At 41.4% G+C, this 13572-nt stretch overlaps 1 protein-coding gene across 4 annotated transcripts in view; it reads left to right on the top strand.

Annotated features, from left to right (window-relative positions):
• The window catches only part of RNF212B (ring finger protein 212B), a 45263-nt gene that overhangs the window by 22589 nt on the left and 9102 nt on the right, over positions 1–13572 (top strand). For 2 of the 4 annotated variants that reach the window (XR_008659958.2, XM_063609430.1), the window contains exons 7-15: positions 323–351; positions 2348–2394; positions 2611–2653; positions 3857–3917; positions 4306–4354; positions 8569–8608; positions 9507–9604; positions 10242–10303; positions 12474–12554. Coding sequence is in view for 3 of the 4 variants with exons in the window: in XM_063609430.1 (XP_063465500.1) it covers positions 323–351; positions 2348–2394; positions 2611–2653; positions 3857–3917; positions 4306–4354; positions 8569–8608; positions 9507–9604; positions 10242–10303; positions 12474–12542 (498 nt within the window). In the remaining variant the exon portion in view is untranslated. Of the gene's footprint in view, positions 1–322; positions 352–2347; positions 2395–2610; positions 2654–3856; positions 3918–4305; positions 4355–8568; positions 8609–9506; positions 9605–10241; positions 10304–12473; positions 13043–13572 lie in introns of those variants that run through there. The other 2 variants (XM_055291824.2, XM_055291825.2) reach the window with 2 other exon arrangements.

Below are 13572 nucleotides of genomic sequence, written 5' to 3'. Positions count from 1 at the left end.
ATTTTCCTATTGATCCTACTCCTGTAATTATTCTAGCACATTGTAGTGTGTCATTTTCCTTTCTCTCACCAGAGACTCCGTATTTCCCCACATATGTTAGTCTATGGGATTCCGTATGCACTCTTATGAAGAACTAAAATTTTATCCCCTCAAAGCTAATAATATCCTAAGGAAATACTGCTGCTACTTTTCCTCCTACTGGGAATCTTAGCAACCATGACTAAGGGGCATTGAGCTTAGTTATCTAGCAAGTAAGACTGAAGATCTGTTGATTAGGATCCTCAGTTGCAGCTTTCTTCACTCCTGGTTTTTTTACCTATAGGAATCTCCAAGTCGGTACCAAGGAAGCAGGTCAGTTTTATCAGCTCCCATACTAGCCCAACCCCCTGAAAATTCCTGTTCTTTCTTGACTCCTGGCTGAACTCTGAGAGAGAGAAAATGGTTAATGAATTTAGCTTTCACTTCTCCAAGAAAGAGTTACTGAAAGTGCCGAAGTAAAATCTTAATTGTAATGCTCACCCTGGACTGTCATCTTATGAAATCCTACTGTTTGAAATGCTTGTTCCCCGGTGCCATAAAGAAATAGCATTTGAACATAAATTTAATTTACTTAGCAAGGTCATTTTTACTTCCTGCAGAAAGGGTACACTCGCCAGCAGTTTTGCCACAAGAGTACACTGAACAAAGGAGACAGGGTCGTTTATAACCTGACGCGTCTACCTTATTGCTGTGTCCGGTTTCCATTGGCTGGAACGGGACCTCACATTCTGTATTTGTTCTGATTGGCTAGCAACTTAGAATTTTTTAAAAGAGGCAAAGGTAGAGGAGAACAAAGGAAGGAGGAAGTAACTTGTGGAATGCTGAGAAAGGTAAAAACACCTTCAAATAAGGAAGAGGAACAGGCTATAACCTAATGCTTGCTTGGACTAATATAAGCATGCCAGGGCAAATATTTAGGCTAAATTGTGGGAGCTAAGAACATAAAGTACATTGATTTCTTTATTACGGCTAGCAGATATTTAAGAATGTTAGTACAGGTTTTTAAATAAATTTTGCTTTTAAGAGAAGTTACTATTTATTCCTAATTAGATGAAGAGGAAAGTCTTTAAAGAGGAACCTCTACCTTACTTCTTACACTACTCATCCTTCAAAATTGAACTCAATCATTTCCTCTGTGAAGACTGCATTAGGTGGAGTTAGATGGTCTGTTCATTCATTCAATAAATATTAAGTGCCTACTGTTTATCAGGTACCATGTTACGGGCTGGATATATACCACCAGTCCTTTCTAATTAGTGATATCTATGCTCTACTAATTCTTAAATATATTTTTAGTATCGGCTGGGCGTGGTGGCTCACACCTGTAATCCCAGCACTTTGGGAGGCCGAGGTGGGCGGATCATGAGGTCAGGAGATTGAGACCGTTCTGGCTAACACGGTGAAACCCCATCTCTACTAAAAATACAAAAACAAAATTAGCCGGGCGTGGTGGAGGACACCTGTAGTCCCAGCTGCTCGGGAGGCTGAGGCAGGAGAATGGCGTGAACCCAGGAGGCATAGCTTGCAGTGGTGAGCCGAGATCGCCCCACTGCACTCCAGCCTGGGCAACAGAGCGGGACTCCGTCTCAAAACAAACAAACAAAAAAAACCAAAAAACAAAACAAAACTATATATATATAGATATATAGATATATATACACACACACACATACTTTTTTTTTAATATCAGTCCTGCATTATGGATTAAAAAGACACAGCCCCTACATTCATAGAAGTTACAGTCTAATGTTCTTTTGTCCTTCTGTACTTCTGATAAGCCCATTACAACACTTAAACACTGCTCTGATTTTTTTTTTTCACCTCTCCTACTAGCCTGTAAGCCTCTCAGTTATTCCAGTTATCTTTGTAATCTCAGGATCTAGGAAATATAGACCCAAATATATGCTTGTTGGATGGCATCCTTCTTTCTGGTTACTTTGGGTTTAGTTATTTTTCTAGTTTCTTAAGGTGGATGAGAGGATGGAGGGATGTATGAATGGATGGACAGATGTATGGTTGAGAGTACTTGGTAAGGCACTGAGGAGAGAAGAAAGTGTACTTTAAAACTTCTATTATGGGCAATACAGAGGTGGAGAAAGCTCCACGTAGGGAGTTGGAGAGCAATGGGTTTTATATGGAAACTTTGCTTCCATATTTTAGGATGCTACCTATAATACATGAGAGTAAGCAGTTTGTGCTCAGAGAGGAAGCTATTATTCTATAAACACTGATCTGATTGATCCTCTAAAGTGGCACTTAACCTCTGCCTAGAGAGATTAGAGCCGCCTCTTTTTTTTTTCCCTTGCAGGTCAAACACACCTCGACCAGTGGGTATTACTTCCCCATCACAATCAGGTGGAGAACATTTTTCCCCTAAATATCTGTGTGAGATGAATATCCTTTCCTTATGTAGAAGATGGTTTCCTCTCAGAGACAATAATGTGATCTTCCTAACTTTATGTATAGTATGATAACATTATATAACCAGATAACCACGCACAACAAATTGGCCAGGCAAGGCAGGCGCACCATTGATGGCAACTTTTTATTCTGTACTTTATTCTCTTTCAGTTACCCCACGACCCAGTTTCCAGCATAGCAGTCAAGTGGTCAGGTAAACCTACACAGCAACATTACAACTGTTGGCAAAAGTTGGAAGATAAAAGAAATATCTAGTTGTAGCTCAGATTGGGACTGATGAAATTTTAGGTCTACGTAGAAGTTTGAAGCTAGGGTTTGTTTTTTTTTTCCTAAGCCAAACTGTATCTAGCTTTATTAAAGATACTGTCCATTCAGGCAGGACATGGGCAGACAATCATTAACAGTATACAAGAAATCTCAAACTCCCTTCTTCAATGGACTACCAAAAATCAGAAAGCCACTATAAAACCCAATGAAGTCTTCATCTGATGCTCTGAACAGGGAAAGTTTAGAGTGAGAGTTGACATTTCACATTTAGCATGTTGTTTAACAACTTTTCACAAGCCAACCCTGACTTTCAGGGAGTGAAATGAAAATGGCAGAATTTATCTGAAGATCCACAATCTAGAAATGGAACCACTGCTCTTTTGACAGGTGCCATCTCAGTGGCATCACTGGAAAGTCCAGATTGCCTGACACACTGGTAACCAATGACTAGGGGTCAGGTCCCCACAGATGTCTCGGCTTAAGGGAGTTAAGTCTATGCTGAAAGATGGAAAGGGAGAAGAAGACATAAAAACAAACTTGTTTTTCCATACCACAAGGCTTTTGTGCCAAGGTGGCCATGTGTGTCAGTCAGGGAATCCCTCCTCTTGGGAGCCAAGAGGAAGTCTCTCAAAACTAGAAGGGAAAGGTGTTTTCTTCACATCAATCCAGCTTCAGAGACTTTCTATTAGTGACATATGCTCCTTCCCCCTAAAACAACGAGTGTTCTGTGTGCTAACAACATATAAAGCTAGGTTTTTTGAGGCTGGGCACGGTAGCTCACGCCTGTAATCCCAGCACTTTGGGAGGCCGAGGCGAGTGGATCATTTGAGGTCAAGAGTTCGAGACCAGCCTGGCCAACATGGTGAAACCCTGTCTCTACTAAAAATACAAAACTTAGCTGGGCGTGGTGGTGCACGCCCGTAGTCCTAGCTACTTGGGAGGCTGAGGCATGAGAATCACTTGAACCCAGGATGCAGAGGTTGCAGTGAGCTGAGCTTGTGCCATTGTGCTCTAGCCTGGGCAACAGGGCGAGACTCTGTCTGAAAAAAAACAAAAACAAAAAAACAACAATAAAAAGTAAAACAAGGTTTTTTGCCTTTTTTTTTTCTTTTTGTTTCACCTTATACAGTCGATCCCCCTCAGCAGAATCCATTCCTTATAGAGAGGCTGGCTTTGGTAGCTTGGGACAAGTAAGTAATGTTCACCTTATCTTTCCAGATTGAAGTTTCTAATGCTAAATGAAAGCAAAGGTTTATCGAGAACTTAAATTTATATTGGTTTTGGCATAAATTATCTGATGTCATACTGGACCCTATTTTCTTTTGGCAATGGAGACCTGATATTAGAAACTGACAGAGAATAAATAAGGGTGGAAATAGTGAAAGTGCTTAAGGACTGAATCAACAGTGTCCATGGTGTTCATTTTGGAAGGAGTAAAGTATGGATCTTTCTTTGATTAGTATGCCCACTGTAGTAGAACAATATATGCTTGAATGTGTAGCTATAGATAAATAGGGAATAGGGAAGCCAGATAACTGAGATATATTTATTAATTGATGCTTATTATTTGTCTATCAGGGAGGCAGAGGTCTGCAGGGAAGGAGAACTCCCAGAGACTCTTATAATGGTGAGGTGGGGGGAAAAGGGTGTCAGAAATCAACCTACTCTATGTAGAGATCTGCGGATTTCTGGTTTTCTATGCATAATATAATGCCATTTCATTTGTTTTTTCCAGACAGTGATTCCATGTATCCATACATATATTACAAGGTTTTTTTTTGTTTATTTGTTTGTTTGTTTGTTTTGGTGAGATGGAGATTTACTCTTGTTGCCCAGGCTGGAGTGCAATGGCATGATCTCGGCTCATTGCATCCTCCGCCTCCCAGGTTCAAGCGATTCTCCTGCCTCAGCCTCCCGAGTAGCTGGGATTACAGGCATGTGCCACCACACATGGCTAATTCTGTATTTTTAGTAGAGACAGGGTTTCATCGTGTTGCCCAGGCTGATCTCGAACTCCTGACCTCAGGTGATCCGCCTGCCTTGGCCTCCCAAAGTGTTGGGATTACAGGCGTGAGCCACTGTGCCCGGCCTACAAGTTTTTCAAATAATGATATTTTTGTTTTCCAACTAATAAGGGGAAAATAAAGATTTGAGTGATAGGAAGTCATTGAAAACCTCTGGTCAGGAGATGGAGGATAACTTTTCAGTAAAATTGACTTGGATTTTTTTGAATTGCCACAAGATGGCATTACAAGCTAAGTGTAAAAAGAAGGTTCACAAGATGCCGATTGTTGGCCTGAAGGGTATCTGGCTTCTTTGCTGTGTTTTAAACATAAAAATATTCCAGTGAAGGAATATTTTGGGCCTGCTTACTTAATTTCTTACCTAAAGCCCCTTAAAATTATTACTGTTGTTACCATTTTCAAGGGCATTAGCCAGTACCCAGAGAATACCTAACAGAGAAGACTTTCACAAGAAAGAATTTGAAACTCCCAAATCTCTTCTTTTAATTCTCCAAATAGTCTCCCTCTAAATCTCCCACATTTGAATCTCCCACTCCTTTGAAAAACATAGATGTTCTAGCCAATTTATTTCTGTCAGGTTGGTAACAACAGTGTTCTCTTTTTCATTCTTAATTTTAGTAATTTGAGTCTTTTCCTCTTTATTTCTTTGTCAATCATTTCAAATAATTCATTTTGTTGAGAGTCTGTATTATTTTTTCTATTATCTGTTTCATGTACTTCTGGTTTAGTCTATTTCCGTCCTTCTCATTATTTTGGATTTAGTTCTTTTTCTAGTTTCCTAAGGTGGAAGGTTCGATTATTGGTTTGGGATCTTTTTTACTATTGATGTTTCCAGTCATAAATTTCACTGTAGCACTGCTTTCACAGCATCCTATAACATTTGGCATGCTGTGTTTTGTTTTAATTCATTCCAAAGGTTGTTTGTTCATTTGTTTGTTTTTTGAGATGGAGTCTCACTCTGTCGCCCAGACTGGAGTGCAGTGGCGCCATCTCAGCTCACTTCCACGTCCGCCTCCCAGGTTCAGCCTCCCAAGTAGCTGGGACTACAGGCACATGCCACTGCGCTTGGCAAATTTTTGTATTTTTAGTAGAGACGGAGTTTCACCATGTTGGCCAGGCTGGTCTCCGACTCCTCACCTCAGGTGATCTGCCCGCCTCAGCCTCCCAAAGTGCTGGGATTACAGGTGTGAGCCACCATGCCCGATCTCATTCCAAAGTATTTTCTAATGTCCCTGGTGATTTTTGTTTTTTAGACCCATTGGTTGTTTATCAATGTGTTGTTTAATATCTACATATATGTGAAGTTCCCAAATTTCCTCCTGTTATTGATTTTGACTTTCAGTGATTTAAATCCTTTTAATTTTTTTTTTTTTTTTTTTTTTGAGATGGTGTTTCGTTCTTGTTGCCCAGGCTGGAGTGCAGTGGTGCAATCTCGGCTCACCGCAACCTCCGCCTCCCAGGTTCAAGCAATTCTCCTGCCTCAGCCTCCCGAGTAGCTGGGATTACAGGCATGCACCACCTCACCCGGCTAATTTTGTATTTTTAGTAGAGACGGGGTTTCTCCATGTTGAGGCTGGTCTCAAACTCCTGACCTCAGGTGATCCGACTGCCTCATCCTCCCAAAGTGCTGAGATTACAGGCGTGAGCCACCACGCCAGGCCTGATTTAAATCCTTTTAAATGTATGACCTAATATGTGGTCTATCCTGGAGAGAATGCTCCATGTGTATGTGGGAAGAATGTATATTCTACTATTTTTGGGTGGTGTATTCTATAGAGTCTGCTAGGTTTAGTTAGTATATCATGTTGTTCAATTAGTATGCTTCTGTTTCCTTTCCTTGCTGATCTTCTGTCCAGTTGTTCTTTCCGTTATTGAAAGTGGGGTATTAAAGTCACCAACTATTATTGTGGTTTTTTGTTTTTTGTTTTCTTGTGTTTTTGAGACAGAGTCTCGTGCTGTTGTTGATGCTGGAGTATAGTGGCACAATTATGTCTCACTGCAGCCTCCACCTCCCAGGCTCAAGCGATAGTCCCACTTCAGCCTCCTGAGTAGCTAGAACAAAAGGCATGCACCACCACGCCTGGCTAGTTTTTTATTTCAATTTTCATGTCTTTGTAGAGATGAGGTCTCCCTGTTCTGCCCTGGCTGGTCTCGAACTCCTGGGCTCAAGCGATCCTCCTGCCTCAGCTCCCAAAGTGCTGGGATTATAGGCATGAGCAACCATGCCCAGTCCCTATTATTGTCAAATTGTCTTATTTTCTCTTCAATTCTATCAGTTTTTGCTTCAGGTATTTTAGGACTCTGTTGTTAGGTGCATATATAAATGTTTCTCTTCTTGATAAATGGACCCCTTTGTCATTATTTAATGCCTTTGTCTCTTGTAACAATTTTTTTTTTTGAGACAGAGTCTCACTCTCTTCTTGGCTAGAGTGCAGTGGCAAAATCTCGGCTCACTGCAACCTCCTCCTCCTGGCTTCAAGCGATTCTTGTGCCTCAGCCTCTTTAGTAGCTGGGATTCTAGGCATGTGCCACCACGCCTGGCTAATTTTTGTATTTTTAGTAGAGACGAGGTTTCACCATGTTGGCTAGGCTGGTCTCGAACTCCTGGCCTCAAGTGATTCGCCCGCCTCGGCCTCCCAAAGTGCTGGGATTACAGGCATGAGCCACTGTGCCTGGCCCAACAATTTTGTCTTAAAGTCTATTTTGTCTGATATTAGTATAGCCACTCTTTTGTTCACTGTTTTTTGCATGGAATATATTTTTTCATCCTTCTCCTTTCAACTTATATGCATCTTTGAATCCAAAGTGAATCTCTTGTAGACTGTGAATAGTTGGACTTGTTTTTTCTTTCATCTGTTCTGCCAGTTTCTGCCTTTTAATTCATTTACATTTAATGTAATTACAGATAAGGAAGGACTGACTTCTGCATTTTGTTATTTGTTTTCTATATGTCATGCTTTTTGGTTAGCCTTTTGTTTGTCCCAGCTGATATTTATCTCCTTAGGCAGCCAAACAAGTGCTTCTAATTGTTTTCAACAGACTGGAGAAAGGTTTTTCTGCACTTGGTAAGCTCTGAGCTCCAAGTCCTGGTGCTGTCAAATAAAGACAACCTTGAAAGTGGGGTCTTCCAGGGAACCACTAGACAGGTCAAATAATGACAATGCTCTGGGAATGAATCCTTCAAAAAGCTCCAACCCTGTTCCATCCCCTCTAGTGACTGCCAGACTGTTGGGTTTCACCATGAGCATGCCCTGTTGGTTTTCAAGGCTACCATGGAGCTGGAGAAGGCAAAATTGCAATAGAGCAAGTTAAAATGCCAAAAACCTTGCTGTTTTTACTAACATTTTGCTATTTTTCTTGAATAAACATTCTCCAGATTACTACAAGCCCTTTGTTAATTTCCAGATTTCTGAAAAAGTTGATTCTGACCATTATGCCAATTTTCTCATTGCTTTTATGGAGGAGGAAATTTTTGGAGGTCTTTGCTCTGCCATTTTTGTTGATGTCACTCTTAGCTAATTTTTGTCTTTACCCATTCTTTCTGGTGATTTCCATCTTAGAGGGGAAGCCAAGGCACATGAGAGCACATGAAGGCAGTGAGGGATCGCAGCCCACAGACTCATGAAAGGGAGAGGAAAGCACCTATAAAAGATACTGCTATGTGATTTATGAGCTTTTTCACTTGGCAGTAGCCCCCAACCCTAACGTATATACTAAAAATCTTTTATCTCCATTTCCTTTGCCCTGGCCCCAAGTATACCTGAATCTCTTCTCTAGTTCATGGATTATCTCACAGGCTTATTTTTATGCTTTCCAGAAACCCCTTCACCAGCTTCAACTCACAGCCTATCTTATAGGTGAGTAACACTGTGCTTCCTTTTTTTTGGGGTGTGTTCATACTTAAACTCTGCCAGCAGGCTGGGTGTGGTAGCTCACGCCTGTAATCCCAGCACTTTGGGAGGCCAAGGAGGGTGGATCACTTGACGTCAGGTGTTTGAGACCAGCATGGCCAACATGGTGAAACTCCGTCTCTACTAAAAATACAAAAATTAGCCTGGAGTGGTGGCATGTGCCTGTAATCCCAGCTACTCGGGAGGCTGAAGCAGGAGAATTGCTGAATCCGGGAGGTGGAGGTTGCAGTGAGCTGACATGGTGTCACTGCCCTCCAGCCTGGGTGACAGAGTGAGACTCCATCTCAAAAAACAAACAAAAAAACAAAACTCTGCCAGCAGTCCTGGGGTTACTTCTACACTGGCTTGTACCACTGAAGTTTATAATGTGCGTTATAAGCAAAAAAGAAAGCTGGATAGCACTGTGTTTAATATACATCCAAATTACTGTATTTTGACCAGGTAGTGGCTCCCACCTGTAATCTTAGCACTTCAGGAGGCCAAGGTGGGAGGATTGCTTAAGCCCAGGTGTTGGAGACCAGCCTGAGCAACAAAGCGAGACCTAATTACCCAGGCTTGGTGGGTGTATGCTTGTGGTCCCAGCTACTTGGGAGGCTAAGACGGGAGGATCACTTGAGTTTAGGAAGTCAAGGCTGCAGTGAGCCATGATCATACTACTGCACTCCAACCTGGGCAACAGGGTGAGACCCTGTCTCAAAAAAAAAAAGAAAAAATTATCATCAGTTGCAAGCAGAGGATTTTTTCCTCTCTGGCCTAGCTGTATAGGCTCTTCCATTACATATGCTTTTTATTTTTACCTTTACCTGTCTTTTTCTGTGCTGATGCTTTTATTTGCTTTCCTTAGACCTTCATCTGCCTCCTCTGGACAGGGGATTTTTTCTTTCAGACCATCCCCAAATGGGCATTCAGGCCACACAAGAGTCCTCACCCCCAACAATTTTGGTAAGTTAAATAACATTTCCAAAGGAACGGAGCTTCAACTATAGACACATATACTAAAATGAAGATTTTCAAGATGACAAGATGTTGAGGTTTGCCCCCCAAAGAGCACTGTCTGTAGTTGGCTCCTTAATATTCTTTAAGAGCCATCCCATTTTCTTCAGAGTGAAGGGACACTCAATTTTGCCTGGTTAGCACTCATCCTGTCACCAGTCGAGTCCTACTGTTTAGCCAGAAGGTTGGCCTATAGGATTAAACTGGCTTCGCAAAAGTCCCTATATTGAAAATGCTGGGTGCTCAGTTCTGAGGATTATAAGGCCAATATCCATTCTTCTCCCCATCTTTTTCAGTAAAGGTGGTACCACCAGTCCTTTTGCTAAGAGGCTGCCATCTTCCATAGCTCACCTAAATATTTATATTGCCTATTTTTCCACTCATAGTTAAATCTCAGACCTCTCTGCCAGTACCTGGTCCTCACAGGAAAAGAACAGACTTTATATCCCATCTCTTAAATTGCTAATTGTGTTTCCCTTCTGAGTAGTGTTCCTTTAAGAACTACCTCGTTACCCTGACCCGCAAGTAACACTGCCGAGAAACTGCCCAAGTAAGTTATCTTTCACTGTTCCATTCTATCCTTCAGCTCAGAGGGAGAGCAGAACTACACTAGAGAGTCTTCCTAGTTTCCAGCTACCAGTCCTGCAGGTGAGACCTGGCTAGTCTAACTTGTCTGTGCATAAAATCTCACATGGTTAGGCCTGCACACGAAATGCCTCAGGGTAGTGTAATATAACCAGTGAAGAACGACATGGGTTTCAACCCTGGTAACTATATGTTCACAATCTTCCAGAATGGTCTGAATTTCAGGTTTTATCCTGCTGTTAGATTAGCTTCCTGGTTTGGGGTTTTAAAATGAGGTCACATGGTAGTGAGAGGCTTTAAACTGAGAGGTCTTGGCCAGGGTGAAATAAGTGTGGACACACTGACATCTTCAGTAGTTCCACAAGAAAGTATTTTCTATGAAGTGTATCTTTTGGGTAGAGGTACTACTTGAACTAGGAAAAACCACATTTACTTCTCCAGAGACAGCTAGAATAATATTTTATAAGTTTATGGGACTATGATTCTGATTCCAGCAACAAAAGGTAAAGGGCATGGTAACAAGGAGAGGTTTGTAAAGAGTTCTATTAAATAAAAAGTCACCGGGGGCGGTGGCTCACGCCAGTAATCCCAGCATTTTGGGAGGCAGAGGCAGGTGGATAGATAACCTGAGGTCAGGAGTTAGAGACCAGCCCGACCAATATGGTAAAACCCCATCTCTCTCTACTGAAAATACAAAAATTAGCCAGGTGTGGTGGCGGGCGCCTGTAATCTCAGCTACACAAGAGGCTGAGACAGGAGAATTGCTTGAACCCGGGAGGTGGAGCTTGCAGTGAGCCGAGATTGCGCCACTGCACTCCAGCCTGGGCGGCAGAGTGAGGCTCCACCTCAAAAAAAAAAAAAAAAAAAAAGAAAAAGAAAAAAAGAAAAGTCCAGTCTTGCCTTTTATTGTTTGTTTTTTTTTTAATGGCTTGGGTTTTGAGCATATTTAGGCTCCTTTTTCACCCCAAGCTCCTGGTGTCCCCAGGGACAGTTCCTTCATACTAAGATAGGTATATATTTTGCTCCCATATTCCAAGATGCCCTTTATTTTCATCAATAAGAAATTAGGGTCTAAGCCTTAAGAGGCAACACTGGGGAAATAACATTCCTCCCTAAAATCCTCACAAATGGAGGGATTAACCTAAGATGAAAAAAGACTTAAAAGCTCTATAAACCGTCTACAAATATATGGCCCCTAACTGGATCTTGACTGAAACAAGCTATAAAATAAGTAAATAAATAAAACAATTCATGAGACAGTTGAACAAAATTATCTATTGGACATTTGATATTAAATAATTGTTAACATTGGAGAGTTTTTTGGTATGATGATATTGTAGTTATGTTTTAAAAAATAGCCTTTCTCTTTTATAGGTACATACTAAAGTATTTATGGATGGAAAGTCAAATGATGTCTGGCATTTGCATCAGTGTTATTTAGTAGGGAGGGACAGTGGGAGAGTAGAAATAAAAGATTGGCTATTAATTATTTGTTAAAGATGGACAATGGGCACATGAGTTCATTATACTATTCTATGTATTTTTTGAAAATGTGGGCCGGGCGCGGTGGCTCACGCCTGTAATCCCAACACTTTGGGAGGCTGAGGCGGGCAGATCATGAGGTCAGGAGATCGAGACCATCCTGGCTAACATGGTGAAACCCCGTCTATACTAAAAAAATACAAAAAATTAGCTGGGCATGGTGGCGGGCGCCTGTAGTCCCAGCCACGCTGGAGGCTGAGGCAGGAGAATGACGTGAACCCGGGAGGTGGAGCTTGCAGTGAGCGGAGATGCACCACTGCACTCCAGCCTGGGCGACAGAGCAAGACTCCATCTCAAAAACAAACAAACAAAAAAAAACCCAAAAATGTGAAGAAATTTTAAAGTTATTGAAGGAAATGCCACCTCCTCAGAGGCCTAAGAACTCTGCCTTCCTGGTAGTCATCTCTGGGTGTGGTAGTCATATGTCCCAGATTTTCCAAAATAGTTTAATTTTCAAATATTCATCCTTATTATTATCACCATAAGCTACTGAAATGTTCCAGAGATTGTCACACTAGATGTAGCAAATCCTAGTTTGGAAAAGTTAGTTATCATGCAATGAAGAAAACTATGGGGAAGCAAAAGCAGTGCTGTCTGTCTCGATAAGCTTCATACAACAGGTTCAGAGAGACTTGCTTGCCCTTTTTGTTGCTATAAACACCCACATCTACCTTTTTGTCCTCTGCTGCAGACTCTTTACCAACAACAGCGGCAGATGGGATTACCCAGTGGGAGAGAAGCATGGACCACTTCCAGATAGATCATCTTCAAGGTCTGATCTATACATGCTGCTGAAGGATGGACTGTAGCTTCCAGTACCCATTAGGGGTGATGGCCCTGGAAAATGTATCCCTGCATTGTTTCCTAGTTTCACTCTGTACCTTATGCTCCCTCCATCTTTACCCTATTCACCCTTATCACCTCCCAGGACAGTGGTCAGGTCTTACAAAAGGCTAGTGCTTCAGGAAGATGTTTATATCTCTTCCAGAAGACATTGGTAGCTCCCCTCATTTCCTACAATTTGAAACAAAGGTCATAAAAATAATTCTTGGCACCATGCTTGGTTGGGAGTTGGGAGTTGGGAATGGGGATTGTGATGGATCATATACTCATCACTGTTTCATTTCTGGATTTCATTTTTAGCTTTGGATATACTGTCCCATTGCCAATGTTAACGAGCAACATCTCTGTTCTTTTCCTTATTATACTTTTTCTATTTGTCTATTATTCCCTCTATGCCTAGTTACTATTAAATGTTAATTTTCCTTTCTATTGAAAACAACTGTTGGAGACACTGATTTTCAGCTTAGTATATAGATAGTAAAATTAAGACGATGCCCTTTTATTGCTACAATTCTATCACTATTATAAGCTCTAGAATGGTGGAATGGGCAAACAACACTATCACTGAGATCAAACATGTATTCTACTTTGGGTACTATAAGGCAGAAATGAGGAATTAAATAGGTTAGCCACTCACAAGCTGGCCTTAAGCAAAAATACTGGAAAAACAGAAAATAGCAGGCATCTGCCAGAAATAAATTAGGTCTTGGGAATGATCTTGTATCAGAACTAGGATCCCCATACCCTTTCTGGTACTCTGAATTTATTTTAAAGGCATTTCTAGATACCTTCTCTTTTAGGCAAGGGCCTGTCCTGTAGCAAATGGAGTTACTTCCAAGACTTGTATCTCGGTTACTCCTGAAGCCTCAGAAATTTTAGTCATTATCATTTGATGGCTGAGAAACAACCTGGCCGGTGATAGATGCTGAACTACTTCCTTTTTAAAG

Source organism: Symphalangus syndactylus, chromosome 9 (assembly GCF_028878055.3).
Source record: "Symphalangus syndactylus isolate Jambi chromosome 9, NHGRI_mSymSyn1-v2.1_pri, whole genome shotgun sequence".
Taxonomy (NCBI): Eukaryota; Metazoa; Chordata; class Mammalia; order Primates; family Hylobatidae; genus Symphalangus; species Symphalangus syndactylus.
Note: the sequence above shows the minus strand (reverse complement) of the source record. Positions and strands in the feature narration are given on the sequence as shown.